The 22,094-nt window shown below is 38.6% G+C and overlaps 1 protein-coding gene across 1 annotated transcript in view; it reads right to left on the reverse strand.

Moving 5' to 3' along the window:
- The window catches only part of LOC106591173 (wiskott-Aldrich syndrome protein family member 3), a 160,780-nt gene that overhangs the window by 44,285 nt on the left and 94,401 nt on the right, over positions 1 to 22,094 (reverse strand). The window contains 1 exon segment of the mRNA XM_045701584.1: positions 7,955 to 8,089. Coding sequence (XP_045557540.1) covers positions 7,955 to 8,089 — 135 coding nt within the window.

Consider the following 22,094-nt stretch of genomic DNA (forward strand, 5'->3'; position numbering starts at 1 on the left):
AGAGAGTAAGGAGTGAGGGGTGGGGAGAGTAAGGAGTGAGGGGGTGGGGAGATTAAGGAGTGAGGGGTGGGGCGATTAAGGAGTGAGGGGGTGGGGAGAGTAAGCAGTGAGGGGTGGGGAGAGTAGGGAGTGAGGGGTAGGGAGAGTAAGGAGTGAGGGGTGGGGAGAGTAAGGAGTGCGGGGGTACAGAGAGTAAGGAGTGAGGGGGTAGGGAGAGTAAGGAGTGAGGGGGTAGGGAGAGAAAGGAGTGAGGGGGTAGGGAGAGTAAGGAGTGAGGGGGTAGAGAGAATAACATTCCAACCAGGGAGTGAAGGGAGACATTAGTCTTATATCTACTGTGGTTTTAATATAGTGTTACATTAGTCTCATATCCACTGTGGTTTTAATATATAATAACATTAGTCTTATATCCACTGTGGTTTTAATATAGTGTTACATTAGTCTCATATCCACTGTGGTTTTAATATAGTGTTACATTAGTCTCATATCCACTGTGGTTTTAATATATAACAACATTAGTCTCATATCCACTGTGGTTTTAATATAGTGTTACATTAGTCTCATATCCACTGTGGTTTTAATATAGTGTTACATTAGTCTCATATCCACAGTGGTTTTAATATATAACAACATTAGTCTCATATCCACTGTGGTTTTAATATAGTGTTACATTAGTCTCATATCCACTGTGGTTTTAATATAGTGTTACATTAGTCTCATATCCACTGTGGTTTTAATATATAACAACATTAGTCTCATATCCACTGTGGTTTTAATATAGTGTTACATTAGTCTCATATCCACTGTGGTTTTAATATATAACAACATTAGTCTCATATCCACTGTGGTTTTAATATATAACAACATTAGTCTCATATCCACTGTGGTTTTAATATAGTGTTACATTAGTCTCATATCCACTGTGGTTTTAATATAGTGTTACATTAGTCTCATATCCACTGTGGTTTTAATATAGTGTTACATTAGTCTCATATCCACTGTGGTTTTAATATATAACAACATTAGTCTCATATCCACTGTGGTTTTAATATAGTGTTACATTAGTCTCATATCCACTGTGGTTTTAATATAGTGTTACATTAGTCTCATATCCACTGTGGTTTTAATATATAACAACATTAGTCTCATATCCACTGTGGTTTTAATATATAACAACATTAGTCTCATATCTACTGTGGTTTTAATATATTGTTACATTAGTCTCATATCCACTGTGGTTTTAATATAGTGTTACATTAGTCTCATATCCACTGTGGTTTTAACATATAACAACATTAGTCTCATATCTACTGTGGTTTTAATATATAACAACATTAGTCTCATATCCACTGTGGTTTTAATATATTGTTACATTATTCTCATATCTACTGCGGTTTTAATATAGTGTTACATTAGTCTCATATCTACTGTGGTTTTAATATAGAACAACATTAGTCTCATATCCACTGTGGTTTTAATATATAACAACATTAGTCTCATATCCACTGTGGTTTTAATATAGTGTTACATTAGTCTCATATCCACTGTGGTTTTAATATAGTGTTACATTAGTCTCATATCCACTGTGGTTTTAATATATAACAACATTAGTCTCATATCCACTGTGGTTTTAATATAGTGTTACATTAGTCTCATATCCACTGTGGTTTTAATATAGTGTTACATTAGTCTCATATCCACTGTGGTTTTAATATATAACAACATTAGTCTCATATCCACTGTGGTTTTAATATAGTGTTACATTAGTCTCATATCCACTGTGGTTTTAATATAGTGTTACATTAGTCTCATATCCACTGTGGTTTTAATATATAACAACATTAGTCTCATATCCACTGTGGTTTTAATATAGTGTTACATTAGTCTCATATCCACTGTGGTTTTAATATAGTGTTACATTAGTCTCATATCCACTGTGGTTTTAATATATAACAACATTAGTCTCATATCCACTGTGGTTTTAATATATAACAACATTAGTCTCATATCCACTGTGGTTTTAATATAGTGTTACATTAGTCTCATATCCACTGTGGTTTTAATATAGTGTTACATTAGTCTCATATCCACTGTGGTTTTAATATATAACAACATTAGTCTCATATCCACTGTGGTTTTAATATAGTGTTACATTAGTCTCATATCCACTGTGGTTTTAATATAGTGTTACATTAGTCTCATATCCACTGTGGTTTTAATATATAACAACATTAGTCTCATATCCACTGTGGTTTTAATATATAACAACATTAGTCTCATATCTACTGTGGTTTTAATATATTGTTACATTAGTCTCATATCCACTGTGGTTTTAATATAGTGTTACATTAGTCTCATATCCACTGTGGTTTTAATATATAACAACATTAGTCTCATATCCACTGTGGTTTTAATATATTGTTACATTATTCTCATATCTACTGCGGTTTTAATATAGTGTTACATTAGTCTCATATCTACTGTGGTTTTAATATAGAACAACATTAGTCTCATATCCACTGTGGTTTTAATATATAACAACATTAGTCTCATATCCACTGTGGTTTTAATATAGTGTTACATTAGTCTCATATCCACTGTGGTTTTAATATATAACAACATTAGTCTCATATCCACTGTGGTTTTAATATAGTGTTACATTAGTCTCATATCCACTGTGGTTTTAATATAGTGTTACATTAGTCTCATATCCACTGTGGTTTTAATATATAACAACATTAGTCTCATATCCACTGTGGTTTTAATATATAACAACATTAGTCTCATATCTACTGTGGTTTTAATATATTGTTACATTAGTCTCATATCCACTGTGGTTTTAATATAGTGTTACATTAGTCTCATATCCACTGTGGTTTTAATATATAACAACATTAGTCTCATATCTACTGTGGTTTTAATATATAACAACATTAGTCTCATATCCACTGTGGTTTTAATATATTGTTACATTATTCTCATATCTACTGTGGTTTTAATATAGTGTTACATTAGTCTCATATCTACTGTGGTTTTAATATAGAACAACATTAGTCTCATATCCACTGTGGTTTTAATATATAACAACATTAGTCTCATATCCACTGTGGTTTTAATATAGTGTTACATTAGTCTCATATCCACTGTGGTTTTAATATATTGTTACATTATTCTCATATCTACTGTGGTTTTAATATAGTGTTACATTAGTCTCATATCTACTGTGGTTTTAATATATAACAACATTAGTCTCATATCCACTGTGGTTTTAATATATAACAACATTAGTCTCATATCCACTGTGGTTTTAATATAGTGTTACATTAGTCTCATATCCACTGTGGTTTTAATATAGTGTTACATTAGTCTCATATCCACTGTGGTTTTAATATATAACAACATTAGTCTCATATCCACTGTGGTTTTAATATAGTGTTACATTAGTCTCATATCCACTGTGGTTTTAATATAGTGTTACATTAGTCTCATATCCACTGTGGTTTTAATATATAACAACATTAGTCTCATATCCACTGTGGTTTTAATATATAACAACATTAGTCTCATATCCACTGTGGTTTTAATATATAACAACATTAGTCTCATATCTACTGTGGTTTTAATATATAACAACATTAGACTCATATCCACTGTGGTTTTAATATAGTGTTACATTAGTCTCATATCCACTGTGGTTTTAATATATAACAACATTAGTCTCATATCTACTGTGGTTTTAATATATAACAACATTAGTCTCATATCCACTGTGGTTTTAATATAGTGTTACATTAGTCTCATATCCACTGTGGTTTTAATATAGTGTTACATTAGTCTCATATCCACTGTGGTTTTAATATATTGTTCCATTAGTCTCATATCTACTGTGGTTTTAATATAGTGTTACATTAGTCTCATATCCACTGTGGTTTTAATATATAACAACATTAGTCTCATATCTACTGTGGTTTTAATATTTAACAACATTAGTCTCATATCTACTGTGGTTTTAATATTTAACAACATTAGTCTCATATCTACTGTGGTTTTAATATAGTGTCACATTAGTCTCATATCCACTGTGGTTTTAATATAGTGTTACATTAGTCTCATATCCACTGTGGTTTTAATATATTGTTCCATTAGTCTCATATCTACTGTGGTTTTAATATAGTGTTACATTAGTCTCATATCCACTGTGGTTTTAATATATAACAACATTAGTCTCATATCTACTGTGGTTTTAATATTTAACAACATTAGTCTCATATCTACTGTGGATTTAATATAGTGTTACATTAGTCTCATATCCACTGTGGTTTTAATATAGTGTTACATTAGTCTCATATCCACTGTGGTTTTAATATATAACAACATTAGTCTCATATCCACTGTGGTTTTAATATAGTGTTACATTAGTCTCATATCCACTGTGGTTTTAATATATTGTTACATTAGCCTCATATCCACTGTGGTTTTAATATAGTGTTACATTAGTCTCATATCCACTGTGGTTTTAATATATAACAACATTAGTCTCATATCTACTGTGGTTTTAATATATAACAACATTAGTCTCATATCCACTGTGGTTTTAATATATAACAACATTAGTCTCATATCCACTGTGGTTTTAATATATTGTTACATTAGTCTCATATCCACTGTGGTTTTAATATAGTGTTACATTAGTCTCATATCCACTGTGGTTTTAATATATAACAACATTAGTCTCATATCCACTGTGGTTTTAATATAGTGTTACATTAGTCTCATATCCACTGTGGTTTTAATATATTGTTACATTAGCCTCATATCCACTGTGGTTTTAATATAGTGTTACATTAGTCTCATATCCACTGTGGTTTTAATATAGTGTTACATTAGTCTCATATCCACTGTGGTTTTAATATAGTGTTACATTAGTCTCATATCCACTGTGGTTTTAATATATAACAACATTAGTCTCATATCCACTGTGGTTTTAATATATAACAACATTAGTCTCATATCCACTGTGGTTTTAATATATAACAACATTAGTCTCATATCCACTGTGGTTTTAATATAGTGTTACATTAGTCTCATATCTACTGTGGTTTTAATATAGTGTTACATTAGTCTCATTTCCACTGTGGTTTTTGAACTAAAGGTTCTTCTATTTTATTCAAGCCTGTCTTGGTTTTTCTAAATGAATTGAAACGTTTTATGTTTTGTGTTTTCAACCTTTTATAATTGTATTTTTTAAGCACCTTCAAATGCAATATCCTCACTGATTACACACACACACAGACACACAGACACAGACACAGACACACACACACACACACACACACACACACACACACACACACACACACACACACACACACACACACACACACACACACACACACACACACACACACACACACACACACACACACACACACACACACACACACACACACACACACACACACACACACACCGAGTTTCTCATCAAAGCTCTGATTGAGCGTAGCATCGCTTGAAATCCTCTTTTAATTAGTGAGTGGCTCATCACAGAGACTACTAGACTGTAACAGAATCAGATGTGAGTCAAGAGACTATTGACTTCAAAACAGTGTCAGACAGACAGACAGACAGACGGACGGACTTCAAAGTGGACCCATACTGAGATCTTACAAAGTTTCTCTCCATCTCTTCCTACCACCTCCTCTCACTCCCTCACTGTCCATCCTGCCTCTGATGTTACCCCATGTATCCTTGAAGACGTCTGTCCCTATGTCTGTCTGTACACCTGTCAGGAGGACTCAGACACACACTCACACACACACGCGCACACACGCACGCACGCACGCACGCACTCACACACACACACACACACACACACACACACACACACACACACACACACACACACACACACACACACACACACACACACACACACACACACACACACACACACACACACACACACACAGATATGAGAACAGCAGGAGGCTCATCTTTTAGTGATTAGCAGAGCCATTAAAGAGATACTGAGGCTATTCTGGGGAAGCAGCTAAAAGACACACACACACACACACGCACACGCCCACACACAGCTGGTTCGTCCGAAGGTTACACAGTCATGAGTTTACACAGAGTACTAAACCATCACGTTGACAATCTAACTCCCTGTGTGATGCCAATACAGTGTTTCTCTATAGGACTGAAGATACAATGCATTCCTATGAGACTGAAGATACAATGCATTCCTATGGGACTGAAGATACAATGCATTCCTATGAGACTGAAGATACAATGCATTCCTATGAGACTGAAGATACAATGCATTCCTATGGGACTGAAGATACAATGCATTCCTATGGGACTGAAGATACAATGCATTCCTATGGGACTGAAGATACAATGCATTCCTATGAGACTGAAGATACAATGCATTCCTATGGGACTGAAGATACAATGCATTCCTATGAGACTGAAGATACAATGCATTCCTATGAGACTGAAGATACAATGCATTCCTATGGGACTGAAGATACAATGCATTCCTATGAGACTGAAGATACAATGCATTCCTATCAGACTGAAGATACAATGCATTCCTATGAGACTGAAGATACAATGCATTCCTATGAGACTGAAGATACAATGCATTCCTATGAGACTGAAGATACAATGCATTCCTATCAGACTGAAGATACAATGCATTCCTATGAGACTGAAGATACAATGCATTCCTATGAGACTGAAGATACAATGCATTCCTATGAGACTGAAGATACAATGCATTCCTATGGGACTGAAGATACAATGCATTCCTATGAGACTGAAGATACAATGCATTCCTATGAGACTGAAGATACAATGCATTCCTATCAGACTGAAGATACAATGCATTCCTATGGGACTGAAGATACAATGCATTCCTATGAGACTGAAGATACAATGCATTCCTATGAGACTGAAGATACAATGCATTCCTATGAGACTGAAGATACAATGCATTCCTATGGGACTGAAGATACAATGCATTCCTATGAGACTGAAGATACAATGCATTCCTATGAGACTGAAGATACCTGAAGATTCCTATGGGAGAGAGACACATACCACCCTAATAGCACATAGTATGTTACAGACAGACAGACAGACAGACAGACAGACAGACAGACAGACAGACAGACAGACAGACAGACAGACAGACAGACAGACAGACAGACAGACAGACAGACAGACAGACAGACAGACAGACAGACAGACAGACAGACAGACAGACAGACAGACAGACAGACAGACAGACAGACAGGTGAGGAGAGCAGAGGTGAGGTGAGGTGAGGTGAGGTGAGGTGAGGTGAAGAGAGAAGAAGAGAGGAGAGGTGAGGAGAAGAGAGAAGCGGTGAGGAGAGGAGAAGAGAGAAGAAGAGATGAGAGGTGAGGTGAGGAGAGGTGAGGAGAGGAGAGGAGAAGAGAGAAGAAGAGAGGAGAGGTGAGGTGAGGAGAAGAGAGAAGAAGAGAGGAGAGGTGAGGAGAAGAGAGAAGAGGTGAGGAGAAGAGAGGAGAGGTGAGGAGAAGAGAGGAGAAGAGAGAAGAAGATCTCAGGTGATCAGCTCATCCCTCCTGAATCCAGTGTGTGTGTGTGTGTGTGTGTGTGTGTGTGCGTGTGTGTGTGTGTGTGTGTGTGTGTGTGTGTGTGTGTGTGTGTGTGTGTGTGTGTGTGTGTGTGTGTGTGTGTGTGTGTGTGTGTGCTCATACCTCCTGAAACTCTCTGTATGAAAAGCTTCGTCACTCAGTGAAGAGAACTGCATTCAACCAAACCTGCACTGCAGAGCCCCCCCCCACCCCCTGCACCCACATACACACACACACACACACACACACACACACACACACACACACACACACACACACACACACACACACACACACACACACACACACACACACACACACACACACACACCTTCTTCCACGGTAGAGTCTAGCTGTGTGACTTTGACAGCCAGTAGGTCCACTCTCTCCTGAAGGCTGTTCATTCTCATGTAGAAGCTGTTGGCTTCATTGAACAGATCCCCAAATATGTCCTCCGCATAACGACCTGCAGGGTAGACACATGTTAATACACACACTGTAGACACATGTTAATACACACACTGTAGACACATGTTAATACACACACTGTAGACACATGTTAATACACACACTGTAGACACATGTTAATACACACACTGTAGACACATGTTAATACACACACTGTAGACACATGTGAGTGAGCACCACACACACACACACACACACACACACACACACACACACACACACACACACACACACACACACACACGTATAGACACCCACACAGGATAATAGACACACACACACACACACACACACACACACACACACACACACACACACACACACACACACACACACACACACACACACAATAAAACAGAGCTTAATCAATGGGATGGGATTCTGTATCGTCTCTCTGCAGGGTGCTATGCCTCCTGTAGAGCTGCTGTCTGGCAACCAGTGGGGAGCAATACATTACAGTCTGCCTGCTCCAGTGTGTGTGTGTGTGTGTGTGTGTGTGTGTGTGTGTGTGTGTGTGTGTGTGTGTGTGTGTGTGTGTGTGTGTGTGTGTGTGTGTGTGTGTGTGTATAATTGTCCAGGGACCCTGCATATCCCCAGTTGAATACATTACAACATAGATCAAAACAAACCTTCTGTAACATTGCAAGGTTCCTGTGATGTTACTGTCACTGACTGGACGTAACGACCGGCGACTCCCTGTTATACCTCCGATGCACATAGACACACCACACATTCATCATGCACTTGCCACTTTCTACTGACGCTCAATCTAACTGCAATCCCTATATGGAGCACAGTAACAACTACAGGTGAAGAAGTATGTGTCTTAAAGTGCCGAGAAGCTTCTAGAATATTCTAGAATATCCCCAAAGGAGAACCATTAGACCACAAACCACAATAACAATGTGTAGTTACTCCAAGGGTTTGTGTTAGCAACCACTCTGCTTTGTAGCGACTGGCTTTACTACGTTTTTGCCACCAAAGCCCCACATTCTACCCACCACTGCGACCTGTATGCTCTCGTTGGCTGGCCCTCGCCAGATATTCATTGCCTAACCCACTGGCTCCAGGTCATCTATAAGTCTTTGCTAGGTAAAGCACCGCCTTATCTCAGTTCACTGGTCACCATAGCAGCACCCACTCGTAGCACTCGCTCCAGCAGGTATATCTCACTGGTCATCCCCAAAGCCAATTCCTCCTTCGGCTGCTTTTCCTTCCAGTTCTCTGCTGCCAATGATTGGAGCGAATTGCAAAAATCACTGAAGCTGGAGACTCATATCTCCCTCTCTAACTTTAAGCATCAGCTGTCAAAGCAGCTCACAGATCACTGCACCTGTACATAGCCCTTCTATCTACCTACCTCATCCCTATACTGTTATTTTTTTTGTTGCTCCTTTGCACCCCAGTATCTCTACTTGCAATTTCATCTTCTGCACATCTACCACTCCAGTGTTTAATTGCTAAATTGTAATTATTTCGCCACTATGGCCTATTTATTGCCTTACCTCCCTTATCTTACCTCATCTGCACACACTGTATATAGACTTTTCTACTGTATTATTGACTGTATGTTTGTTTATTCCATGTGTAACTATGTGTTGTTGTTTGTGTCGCACTGCTTTGCTTTATCTTGGCCAGGTCGCAGTTGTAAATGAGAACTTGTTCTCAACTAGCCTACCTGGTTAAATAAAGGTGAAATAAAATGTAAATAAAGAAACTCTGCAGCTAGGATCTTATAAAGTAAGATGACTCTCTTGTGGAGGAAGCCCTTTTTTGCTAACTCGACTCGGCTATCCAATAGGAGCTACAGAGCATGATTAGCATTATCTTTAGGTGTCTGGGTCAGAGGGTCAACTTATTTTATTCCCATCTCTACAGTAGAGCCTCACACTAACCTATCTCTCAACCTCTACAACAGAGCTGCTCAGCAGACAGGCACAGACCAAACCACCCAGGAGATGGAGGGATTTACTATAGGAGGATGTGAGCATGGCCTTACATGTTAAAACATGTCCTGTTTGTCTGCTTCACACATACAGAGAGAGAGAGAGAGAGAGAGAGAGAGAGAGAGAGAGAGAGAGAGAGAGAGAGAGAGAGACAGACAGACAGACAGACAGACAGACAGACAGACAGACAGACAGACAGACAGACAGACAGACAGACAGACAGACAGACAGACAGACAGACAGACAGACAGACAGACAGACAGACAGACAGACAGACAGACAGACAGACAGACAGGTAAATGGGCAGGCAGAAACACAAACAGACAGACAGAGAGACAAGCAGAAAGGCAGGCAGACAGACAGACCCCCGACACACACGGTGTAGAACAGGCTCCTTCCTATACAGTGAATTTCATAAAAATAAAAATAGTGAAATGTTAAAAAAGTTTTAGATAAAACTATACTAAATATATTCACATGTCCCCAAATAATTGATTATAACACACTACTTTCCAAAAAAGGTCTACAGTAGCCTCAACAGCACTCTGTAGGGTAGCACCATGGTGTAGCCGGAGGACAGCTAGCTTCCGTCCTCCTCTGGGTACATTGACTTCAATACAAAACCTAGGAGGCGCATGGTTCTCACCCACTTCTATTGACTTAAACAGTAATTATGACAACTTTGGAGGACGTCTTCCAACCTATCAGAGCTGTTGCAGCATGAACTTGACATGTTGTCCACCCAATCAAAGGATCAGAGAATTGATCTAGTTCTGAAAGCATTAACTACAGATAATTATCACTGCAGTGCATAAAATGTCTTGAGTAGTTGGCTCAAAGAGAGAGAAAGACAACAGTTGAACAGTTTTGAACAAATTCATTTCTTAAAAAATGAAGGAGAAGCAGCTTTCTTAAAACTGCATTGTTGGTTAAGGGCTTGTCAGTTAGCATTTCACTGTAAGGTCTACACCTGTTGTATTCAGCATTTCACTGTAAGGTCTACACCTGTTGTATTCAGCATTTCACTGTAAGGTCTACACCTGTTGTATTCGGCGCATGAGACAAATCATTATTATAATTTTGTATTAATTGTTATTACTTTTAGATTGGAAAATAGTCTTCGATGTACCAATTCCATGGCACATGGTACTGATATGCAAAACAACGCCGGATTCAAAACATTGAATTTTTCAATTTAAATGATAATACAAAATTTAAGCAACTGATACAACGTTATATACAGTATATACAACCATCCTAGCTCTGATACGTTATATACAGTATATACAACCATCCCAGCTCTGATACGTTATATACAGTATATACAACCATCCCAGCTCTGATACGTTATATACAGTATATACAACCATCCCAGCTCTGATACGTTATATACAGTATATACAACCATCCTAGCTCTGATACGTTATATACAGTATATACAACCATCCTAGCTCTGATACGTTATATACAGTATATACAACCATCCCAGCTCTGATACAATGTTATATACAGTATATACAACCATCCCAGCTCTGATACGTTATATACAGTATATACAACCATCCTAGCTCTGATACGTTATATACAGTATATACAACCATCCCAGCTCTGATACAATGTTATATACAGTATATACAACCATCCCAGCTCTGATACGTTATATACAGTATATACAACCATCCTAGCTCTGATACGTTATATACAGTATATACAACCATCCCAGCTCTGATACGTTATATACAGTATATACAACCATCCTAGCTCTGATACATGTTATATACAGTATATACAACCATCCCAGCTCTGATACGTTATATACAGTATATACAACCATCCTAGCTCTGATACGTTATATACAGTATATACAACCATCCCAGCTCTGATACAGTTATATACAGTATATACAACCATCCCAGCTCTGATACGTTATATACAGTATATACAACCATCCTAGCTCTGATACGTTATATACAGTATATACAACCATCCCAGCTCTGATACGTTATATACAGTATATACAACCATCCCAGCTCTGATACGTTATATACAGTATATACAACCATCCCAGCTCTGATACGTTATATACAGTATATACAACCATCCTAGCTCTGATACGTTATATACAGTATATACAACCATCCTAGCTCTGATACGTTATATACAGTATATACAACCATCCCAGCTCTGATACGTTATATACAGTATATACAACCATCCCAGCTCTGATACGTTATATACAGTATATACAACCATCCCAGCTCTGATACATTATATACAGTATATACAACCATCCCAGCTCTGATACATTATATACAGTATATACAACCATCCCAGCTCTGATACAACGTTATATACAGTAGATACAACCATCCCAGCTCTGATACGTTATATACAGTATATACAACCATCCCAGCTCTGATACATTATATACAGTATATACAACCATCCTAGCTCTGATACGTTATATACAGTATATACAACCATCCCAGCTCTGATACATTATATACAGTATATACAACCATCCCAGCTCTGATACGTTATATACAGTATATACAACCATCCTAGCTCTGATACGTTATATACAGTATATACAACCATCCCAGCTCTGATACAATGTTATATACAGTATATACAACCATCCCAGCTCTGATACGTTATATACAGTATATACAACCATCCCAGCTCTGATACATTATATACAGTATATACAACCATCCCAGCTCTGATACGTTATATACAGTATATACAACCATCCTAGCTCTGATACGTTATATACAGTATATACAACCATCCCAGCTCTGATACGTTATATACAGTATATACAACCATCCCAGCTCTGATACGTTATATACAGTATATACAACCATCCCAGCTCTGATACGTTATATACAGTATATACAACCATCCCAGCTCTGATACGTTATATACAGTATATACAACCATCCCAGCTCTGATACGTTATATACAGTATATACAACCATCCCAGCTCTGATACGTTATATACAGTATATACAACCATCCCAGCTCTGATACGTTATATACAGTATATACAACCATCCTAGCTCTGATACGTTATATACAGTATATACAACCATCCCAGCTCTGATACGTTATATACAGTATATACAACCATCCCAGCTCTGATACGTTATATACAGTATATACAACCATCCCAGCTCTGATACAACGTTATATACAGTATATACAACCATCCCAGCTCTGATACGTTATATACAGTATATACAACCATCCCAGCTCTGATACGTTATATACAGTATATACAACCATCCTAGCTCTGATACGTTATATACAGTATATACAACCATCCTAGCTCTGATACGTTATATACAGTATATACAACCATCCCAGCTCTGATACGTTATATACAGTATATACAACCATCCTAGCTCTGATACGTTATATACAGTATATACAACCATCCCAGCTCTGATACATTATATACAGTATATACAACCATCCTAGCTCTGATACGTTATATACAGTATATACAACCATCCCAGCTCTGATACAATGTTATATACAGTATATACAACCATCCCAGCTCTGATACGTTATATACAGTATATACAACCATCCTAGCTCTGATACGTTATATACAGTATATACAACCATCCCAGCTCTGATACGTTATATACAGTATATACAACCATCCTAGCTCTGATACGTTATATACAGTATATACAACCATCCCAGCTCTGATACAATGTTATATACAGTATATACAACCATCCCAGCTCTGATACAATGTTATATACAGTATATACAACCATCCCAGCTCTGATACGTTATATACAGTAGATACAACCATCCTAGCTCTGATACGTTATATACAGTATATACAACCATCCCAGCTCTGATACGTTATATACAGTATATACAACCATCCCAGCTCTGATACGTTATATACAGTAGATACAACCATCCTAGCTCTGATACGTTATATACAGTATATACAACCATCCCAGCTCTGATACGTTATATACAGTATATACAACCATCCCAGCTCTGATACGTTATATACAGTATATACAACCATCCCAGCTCTGATACGTTATATACAGTATATACAACCATCCTAGCTCTGATACGTTATATACAGTATATACAACCATCCCAGCTCTGATACGTTATATACAGTATATACAACCATCCCAGCTCTGATACGTTATATACAGTATATACAACCATCCTAGCTCTGATACGTTATATACAGTATATACAACCATCCCAGCTCTGATACGTTATATACAGTATATACAACCATCCCAGCTCTGATACGTTATATACAGTATATACAACCATCCTAGCTCTGATACGTTATATACAGTATATACAACCATCCCAGCTCTGATACAACGTTATATACAGTATATACAACCATCCCAGCTCTGATACGTTATATACAGTATATACAACCATCCCAGCTCTGATACAACGTTATATACAGTATATACAACCATCCTAGCTCTGATACGTTATATACAGTATATACAACCATCCTAGCTCTGATACGTTATATACAGTATATACAACCATCCCAGCTCTGATACGTTATATACAGTATATACAACCATCCCAGCTCTGATACAATGTTATATACAGTATATACAACCATCCTAGCTCTGATACGTTATATACAGTATATACAACCATCCCAGCTCTGATACGTTATATACAGTATATACAACCATCCCAGCTCTGATACGTTATATACAGTATATACAACCATCCCAGCTCTGATACAATGTTATATACAGTATATACAACCATCCTAGCTCTGATACGTTATATACAGTATATACAACCATCCCAGCTCTGATACGTTATATACAGTATATACAACCATCCCAGCTCTGATACGTTATATACAGTATATACAACCATCCCAGCTCTGATACGTTATATACAGTATATACAACCATCCCAGCTCTGATACGTTATATACAGTATATACAACCATCCCAGCTCTGATACGTTATATACAGTATATACAACCATCCCAGCTCTGATACAATGTTATATACAGTATATACAACCATCCTAGCTCTGATACGTTATATACAGTATATACAACCATCCCAGCTCTGATACGTTATATACAGTATATACAACCATCCTAGCTCTGATACGTTATATACAGTATATACAACCATCCCAGCTCTGATACAATGTTATATACAGTATATACAACCATCCCAGCTCTGATACGTTATATACAGTATATACAACCATCCCAGCTCTGATACGTTATATACAGTATATACAACCATCCCAGCTCTGATACGTTATATACAGTATATACAACCATCCTAGCTCTGATACGTTATATACAGTATATACAACCATCCTAGCTCTGATACAACATTATATACAGTATATACAACCATCCCAGCTCTGATACGTTATATACAGTATATACAACCATCCTAGCTCTGATACGTTATATACAGTATATACAACCATCCTAGCTCTGATACGTTATATACAGTATATACAACCATCCCAGCTCTGATACGTTATATACAGTATATACAACCATCCTAGCTCTGATACGTTATATACAGTATATACAACCATCCCAGCTCTGATACAACGTTATATACAGTAGATACAACCATCCTAGCTCTGATACGTTATATACAGTATATACAACCATCCCAGCTCTGATACAACATTATATACAGTATATACAACCATCCCAGCTCTGATACGTTATATACAGTATATACAACCATCCCAGCTCTGATACGTTATATACAGTATATACAACCATCCTAGCTCTGATACAACATTATATACAGTATATACAACCATCCCAGCTCTGATACAATGTTATATACAGTATATACAACCATCCCAGCTCTGATACAATGTTATATACAGTATATACAACCATCCCAGCTCTGATACATTATATACAGTATATACAACCATCCCAGCTCTGATACGTTATATACAGTATATACAACCATCCCAGCTCTGATACGTTATATACAGTATATACAACCATCCCAGCTCTGATACGTTATATACAGTATATACAACCATCCCAGCTCTGATACAATGTTATATACAGTATATACAACCATCCCAGCTCTGATACGTTATATACAGTATATACAACCATCCCAGCTCTGATACGTTATATACAGTATATACAACCATCCCAGCTCTGATACGTTATATACAGTATATACAACCATCCCAGCTCTGATACGTTATATACAGTATATACAACCATCCTAGCTCTGATACGTTATATACAGTATATACAACCATCCCAGCTCTGATACGTTATATACAGTATATACAACCATCCCAGCTCTGATACGTTATATACAGTATATACAACCATCCCAGCTCTGATACGTTATATACAGTATATACAACCATCCCAGCTCTGATACGTTATATACAGTATATACAACCATCCCAGCTCTGATACGTTATATACAGTATATACAACCATCCCAGCTCTGATACGTTATATACAGTATATACAACCATCCCAGCTCTGATACGTTATATACAGTATATACAACCATCCCAGCTCTGATACGTTATATACAGTATATACAACCATCCCAGCTCTGATACGTTATATACAGTATATACAACCATCCCAGCTCTGATACGTTATATACAGTATATACAACCATCCCAGCTCTGATACGTTATATACAGTATATACAACCATCCCAGCTCTGATACAATGTTATATACAGTATATACAACCATCCCAGCTCTGCAGATTTTGGTGCGAAGAGACAGAATCATTAGATAATGTGTTTTGGTACTGTCCATATGTAGCTTGTTTTTGGTCGCAGGTCCAGGAATGGTTGAAGAAGTGTAACATTTACTTGAAGCTAACTCTGCCGATAGAACTACATAGTCAATCGATCAATAATATAATAATAATTTTAGCAAAAAATGTTATCTTTAATTTACAATCTTTAGAAACTATGAAAATAGGAAGGTTCAGAACTTTTGTGAAACATTTGTATTTTTTTATTTCACCTTTATTTAACCAGGTAGGCTAGTTGAGGACATGTTCTCATTTACAACTGTGACCTGGCCAAGATAAAGCAAAGCAGTGCGACAAAAACAACAACACAGAGTTGCACATGGGATAAAAAAACGTACAGTCAATAACACAATAAAATGTGTATACAGTGTGTGCAAATGAAGTAAGGAGGTAAGGCAATAAATAGGTCAATAGCGGCGAAGTAATTGCAATTTAGCAATTTACACTGGAGTGATATATCTGCAGATGAGGATGTGCAAGTAGAAATACTGGTGTGCAAAAGAGCAGAAAAACAAAAACAAATATGGGGATGAGGTAGGTAGTTGGTTGGGCTATTTACAGATGGGCTGTGTACAGCTGCAGCGATCGGTAAGCTGCTCTGACAGCTGACGCTTAAAGTTAGTAAGAGAGATATAACTCTCCAACTTCAGTGATTTTTGCAATTTGTTCCAGTCATTGGCAGCAGAGAACTGGAAGGAAAGGCGGCCAAAGGAAGAATTGGCTTTGGGGGTGACCAGTGAAATATATCTGCTGGAGCGCATGCTACGGGTAGGTGCTGCTATGGTGACCAGTGAGCTGAGATAAGGCGTAGCTATACCTAGCAAAGACTTATAGATGACCTGGAGCCAGTGGGTTAGGCAATGAATATGTAGCGAGGACCAGCCAACGAGAGCATACAGGTCGCAGTGGTGGATAGTATATGGGGCTTTGGTGACAAAACAGATGGCACTGTGATAGACTGCATCCAATTTGCTGAGTAGAGTGTTGGAGGCTAATTTGTAAATGGCATGCCAAAGTCAAGGATCAGTAGGATAGTCAGTTTTACGAGGGTAAATTTGGCAGCATGAGTGAAGGAGGCTTTGTTGCAAAATAGGAAGCCGATTCTAGATTGAACTTTGGATTGGAGATGTTTAATGTGAGTCTGGAAGGAGAATTTACAGTCTAGCCAGACACCTAGGTATTTATAGTTGTCCACATATTCTAAGTCAGAACCGTCCAGAGTAGTGATGCTAGTCGGGGGGGGCAGCGATCAGTTGAAGAGCATGCATTTTGTTTTACTAGCATTTAAGAGCAGTTGGAGGCCACGGAAGGAGTGTTGTATGGTGTTGAAGCTCATTTCGAGGTTTGTTAACACAGTGTCCAAAGAAGGGTCAGATGTTTACAGAATGGTGTTGTCATGACGTTTCCCTCTTTGGACACAGCGAGCACCATCCCCCTACCTCTGCACAATCCCCCTATCTCTGTCTCCTACACTCAGGCTGCTGTGGTCAGAGAGGTCAGAAATTCCTAGAGGAGATCCTCTCCTCATGGCCAGAGTATAGAGAGAGAGTGAGTTTCATAGAGAGAACAAAGGAATTTCTTCCACCTCACAGAACTGGAAAACCGAACGATATTCATATTCTGGAGAAAGTATAAAAGATCGGTGAAGAATCCAGCTACGAACTGGTCCGTTTGGTACAATTTTGTGAAGCTCAAGAGAGACAATACAGCTACATTACCATAACCATGTTGATACAAGTGTCTCCATTATGAGGCTTACATCTAATGGTTGTATAAAATGAATGAGTAAAGATGATACTATTTGTGAAATTATATAATGTGATTTTAGACTGTTTCATGAAGGAAACTTCAATTCCCTTCGGAGTTTAACTAAATCAGAGGACTGCCCATGAGCACAGTTATGGTCTGGCGTCATGGGACAGGCCCTTTTCTGCTCTTCCGAATAAAACCCCCACCCGGGTTTTCTATCACCAGACCAGCTTACCTCGATAACGAGAGGGCTAAGGGTTGAGACGAGACCAGCTTAACTCGATAACTATGAGAGGGCCAAGGTTTTAGTAGAGACCATAAACCTGAGTATAAGCTAAGGTTTGAGTAGATTGCTGAATCTTTTAATCATACCACATGGTTAAACTCTTAGACTATTGATACCGACAGAATAAGAACAAATCTTTGATACTAATTACTAGTCTGCAGCTAGGAATTCGTTATCATTGAACGCGAAGACCAACAACCACCGAAACATCTAATCTATAACGACATGAATGAATGTCACTCTGAACGATACATTATTACCACGACAGAGAGAGAGAGGGCGGACAAACTCTCCAACAGAAACAAACTTTTCAACAGAGATCCCGACGACACACTGAGCGTAAATATATATATATTTATTGCAATTATTCCCGAATGAGTGAGTGTTCATGTGCAAAGGATTAGCATTTCAATTGTTATAATTATCAACTTTGTGTTGTCTTAGCTCAGTCGACCCCCACTTCCCTTTTTGTCCACCAAGCCGCGATACCGGTTTAGCCCACTAGGGCACATTCCCCTATCATTTCTTTGTAACCATATCTGCTTTGTTTGTTTGTGTTATGCATTTCTGTGAGTACTTAGTTAGTAAATAAATGATTTTAAGACAAGTGATGTATGGATGGCTCAAAGTGAAGACTGGGTTCGTGCAGATAACCAACAATTTACGACGTTTGGAATGAGACTAACACGAGGTAAAGAATAATTCATTAATCAGAAGACTAAGTGATCAGATATTAAAATATCTGAAAGTTATATTAGGAAAATTATAACTTTGTAATCTGAATATTTTCCTTGGTGCCCTAGTTAATTACAGTTACATGATTAAGTAGTTTAATCACGTAATAATAATTACAGAGAATTTTTCATAAAGATGAATCTTCATCTTAATCTGCCAAAGACACGTCTGCGTAGAGGTGGATCAAAGAATCCCCCGCAGCAAGAGCGACATCATTGTTATATACAGAGAAAAGAGTCGGCCCGAGAATTGAACCCTGTGGCACCCCCATAGAGACTGCCAGAGGTTCGGACAACAGGCCCTTTGATTTGACACACTGAACTCTATCTGAGAAGTAGTTAATGAACCAGGCGAGGCAATCATTAGAGAAACCAAGGCTGTTGAGTCTGCCTATAAGAATGTGGTGATTGACAGAGTCGAAAGCCTTGGCCAGGTTGATGAAGACGGCTGCCCAGTACTGTCTTCATTAGTTTACTCCAATTAGGAGAGGGGTGGCAGGGTTAGGAGAAAATAATAAAGGAAAATATATTTAAAAAAATACATGTAAATACAGTACCAGTCAAAAGTTTGGACACAGCTACTCATTCAAGAGTTTTTTCTTTATTTTACTATTTTCTACATTGCAGAATAATAGCGAAGAAATCAAAACTATGAAATAACACATATGGAATCATGTAGTAACCAAAAAAGTGTTAAACAAATCAAAATATACACTGCTAAAAAAAATAAAGGGAACACTTAAACAACACAATGTAACTCCAAGTCAATCACACTTCTGTGAAATCAAACTGTTCACTTAGGAAGCAACACTGATTGACAATAAATTTCACATGCTGTTGTGCAAATGGAATAGACAACAGGTGGAAATTATAGGCAATTAGCAAGACACCCTCAATAAAGGACTGGTTCTGCAGGTGGGGACCACAGACCACTTCTCAGTTCCTATGCTTCCTGGCTGATGTTTTGGTCACTTTTGAATGCTGGTGGTGCTTTCACTCTAGTGGTAGCATGAGACGGAGTCTACAACCCACACAAGTGGCTCAGGTAGTGCAGCTCATCCAGGATGGCACATCAATGCGAGCTGTGGCAAGAAGGTTTGCTGTGTCTGTCAGCGTAGTGTCTAGAGCATGGAGGCGCTACCAGGAGACAGGCCAGTACATCAGGAGACGTGGAGGAGGCCGTAGGAGGGCAACAACCCAGCAGCAGGACCACTACCTCCGCCTTTGTGCAAGGAGGAGCAGGAGGAGCACTGCCAGAGCCCTGCAAAATGACCTTCAGCAGGCCACAAATGTGCATGTGTCTGCTCAAACGGTCAGAAACAGACACACAGGTGGGGGTTGTGCTTACAGCCCAACACCGTGCAGGACGTTTGGCATTTGCCAGAGAACACCAAGATTGGCAAATTCGCCACTGGCGCCCTGTGCTCTTCACAGATGAAAGCAGGTTCACACTGAGCACATGTGACAGACGTGACAGAGTCTGGAGACGCCGTGGAGAACGTTCTGCTGCCTGCAACATCCTCCAGCATGACCGGTTTGGCGGTGGGTCAGTCATGGTGTGGGGTGGCATTTCTTTGGGGGGCCGCACAGCCCTCCATGTGCTCGCCAGAGGTAGCCTGGCTGCCATTAGGTACCGAGATGAGATCCTCAGACCCCTTGTGAGACCATATGCTGGTGCGGTTGGCCCTGGGTTCCTCCTAATGCAAGACAATGCTAGACCTCATGTGGCTGGAGTGTGTCAGCAGTTCCTGCAAGAGGAAGGCATTGATGCTATGGACTGGCCCGCCCGTTCCCCAGACCTGAATCCAATTGAGCACATCTGGGACATCATGTCTCGCTCCATCCACCAACGCCACGTTGCACCACAGACTGTCCAGGAGTTGGCGGATGCTTTAGTCCAGGTCTGGGAGGAGATCCCTCAGGAGACCATCCGCCACCTCATCAGGAGCATGCCCAGGCGTTGTAGGGAGGTCATACAGGCACGTGGAGGCCACACACACTACTGAGCCTCATTTTGACTTGTTTTAAGGACATTACATCAAAGTTGGATCAGCCTGTAGTGTGGTTTTCCACTTTAATTTTGTGTGACTCCAAATCCAGACCTCCATGGGTTGATAAATTGGATTTCCATTGATTATTTTTGTGTGATTTTGTTGTCAGCACATTCAACTATGTAAAGAAAAAAGTATTTCATAAGATTATTTCATTCATTCAGATCTAGGATGTGTTATTTTAGTGTTCCCTTTCTTTTTTTGAGCAGTATATTTTAGATTTTAGATTCTTCAAAGTAGCCACCCTTTGCCTTGATGACAGCTTTTCACACTCTTGGCATTCTCTCAACCAGCTTCACCTGGAATGTTTTTCCAACAGTCTAGAAGGAGTTCCCACATGTGCTGAGCACTTGTTGGCTTCTTTTCCTTCACTCTGCGGTCCAACTCATCCCAAACCATCTCAATTGGGTT

The sequence above is a fragment of the Salmo salar genome, chromosome ssa18 (assembly GCF_905237065.1).
Source record: "Salmo salar chromosome ssa18, Ssal_v3.1, whole genome shotgun sequence".
NCBI lineage: Eukaryota > Metazoa > Chordata > Actinopteri > Salmoniformes > Salmonidae > Salmo > Salmo salar.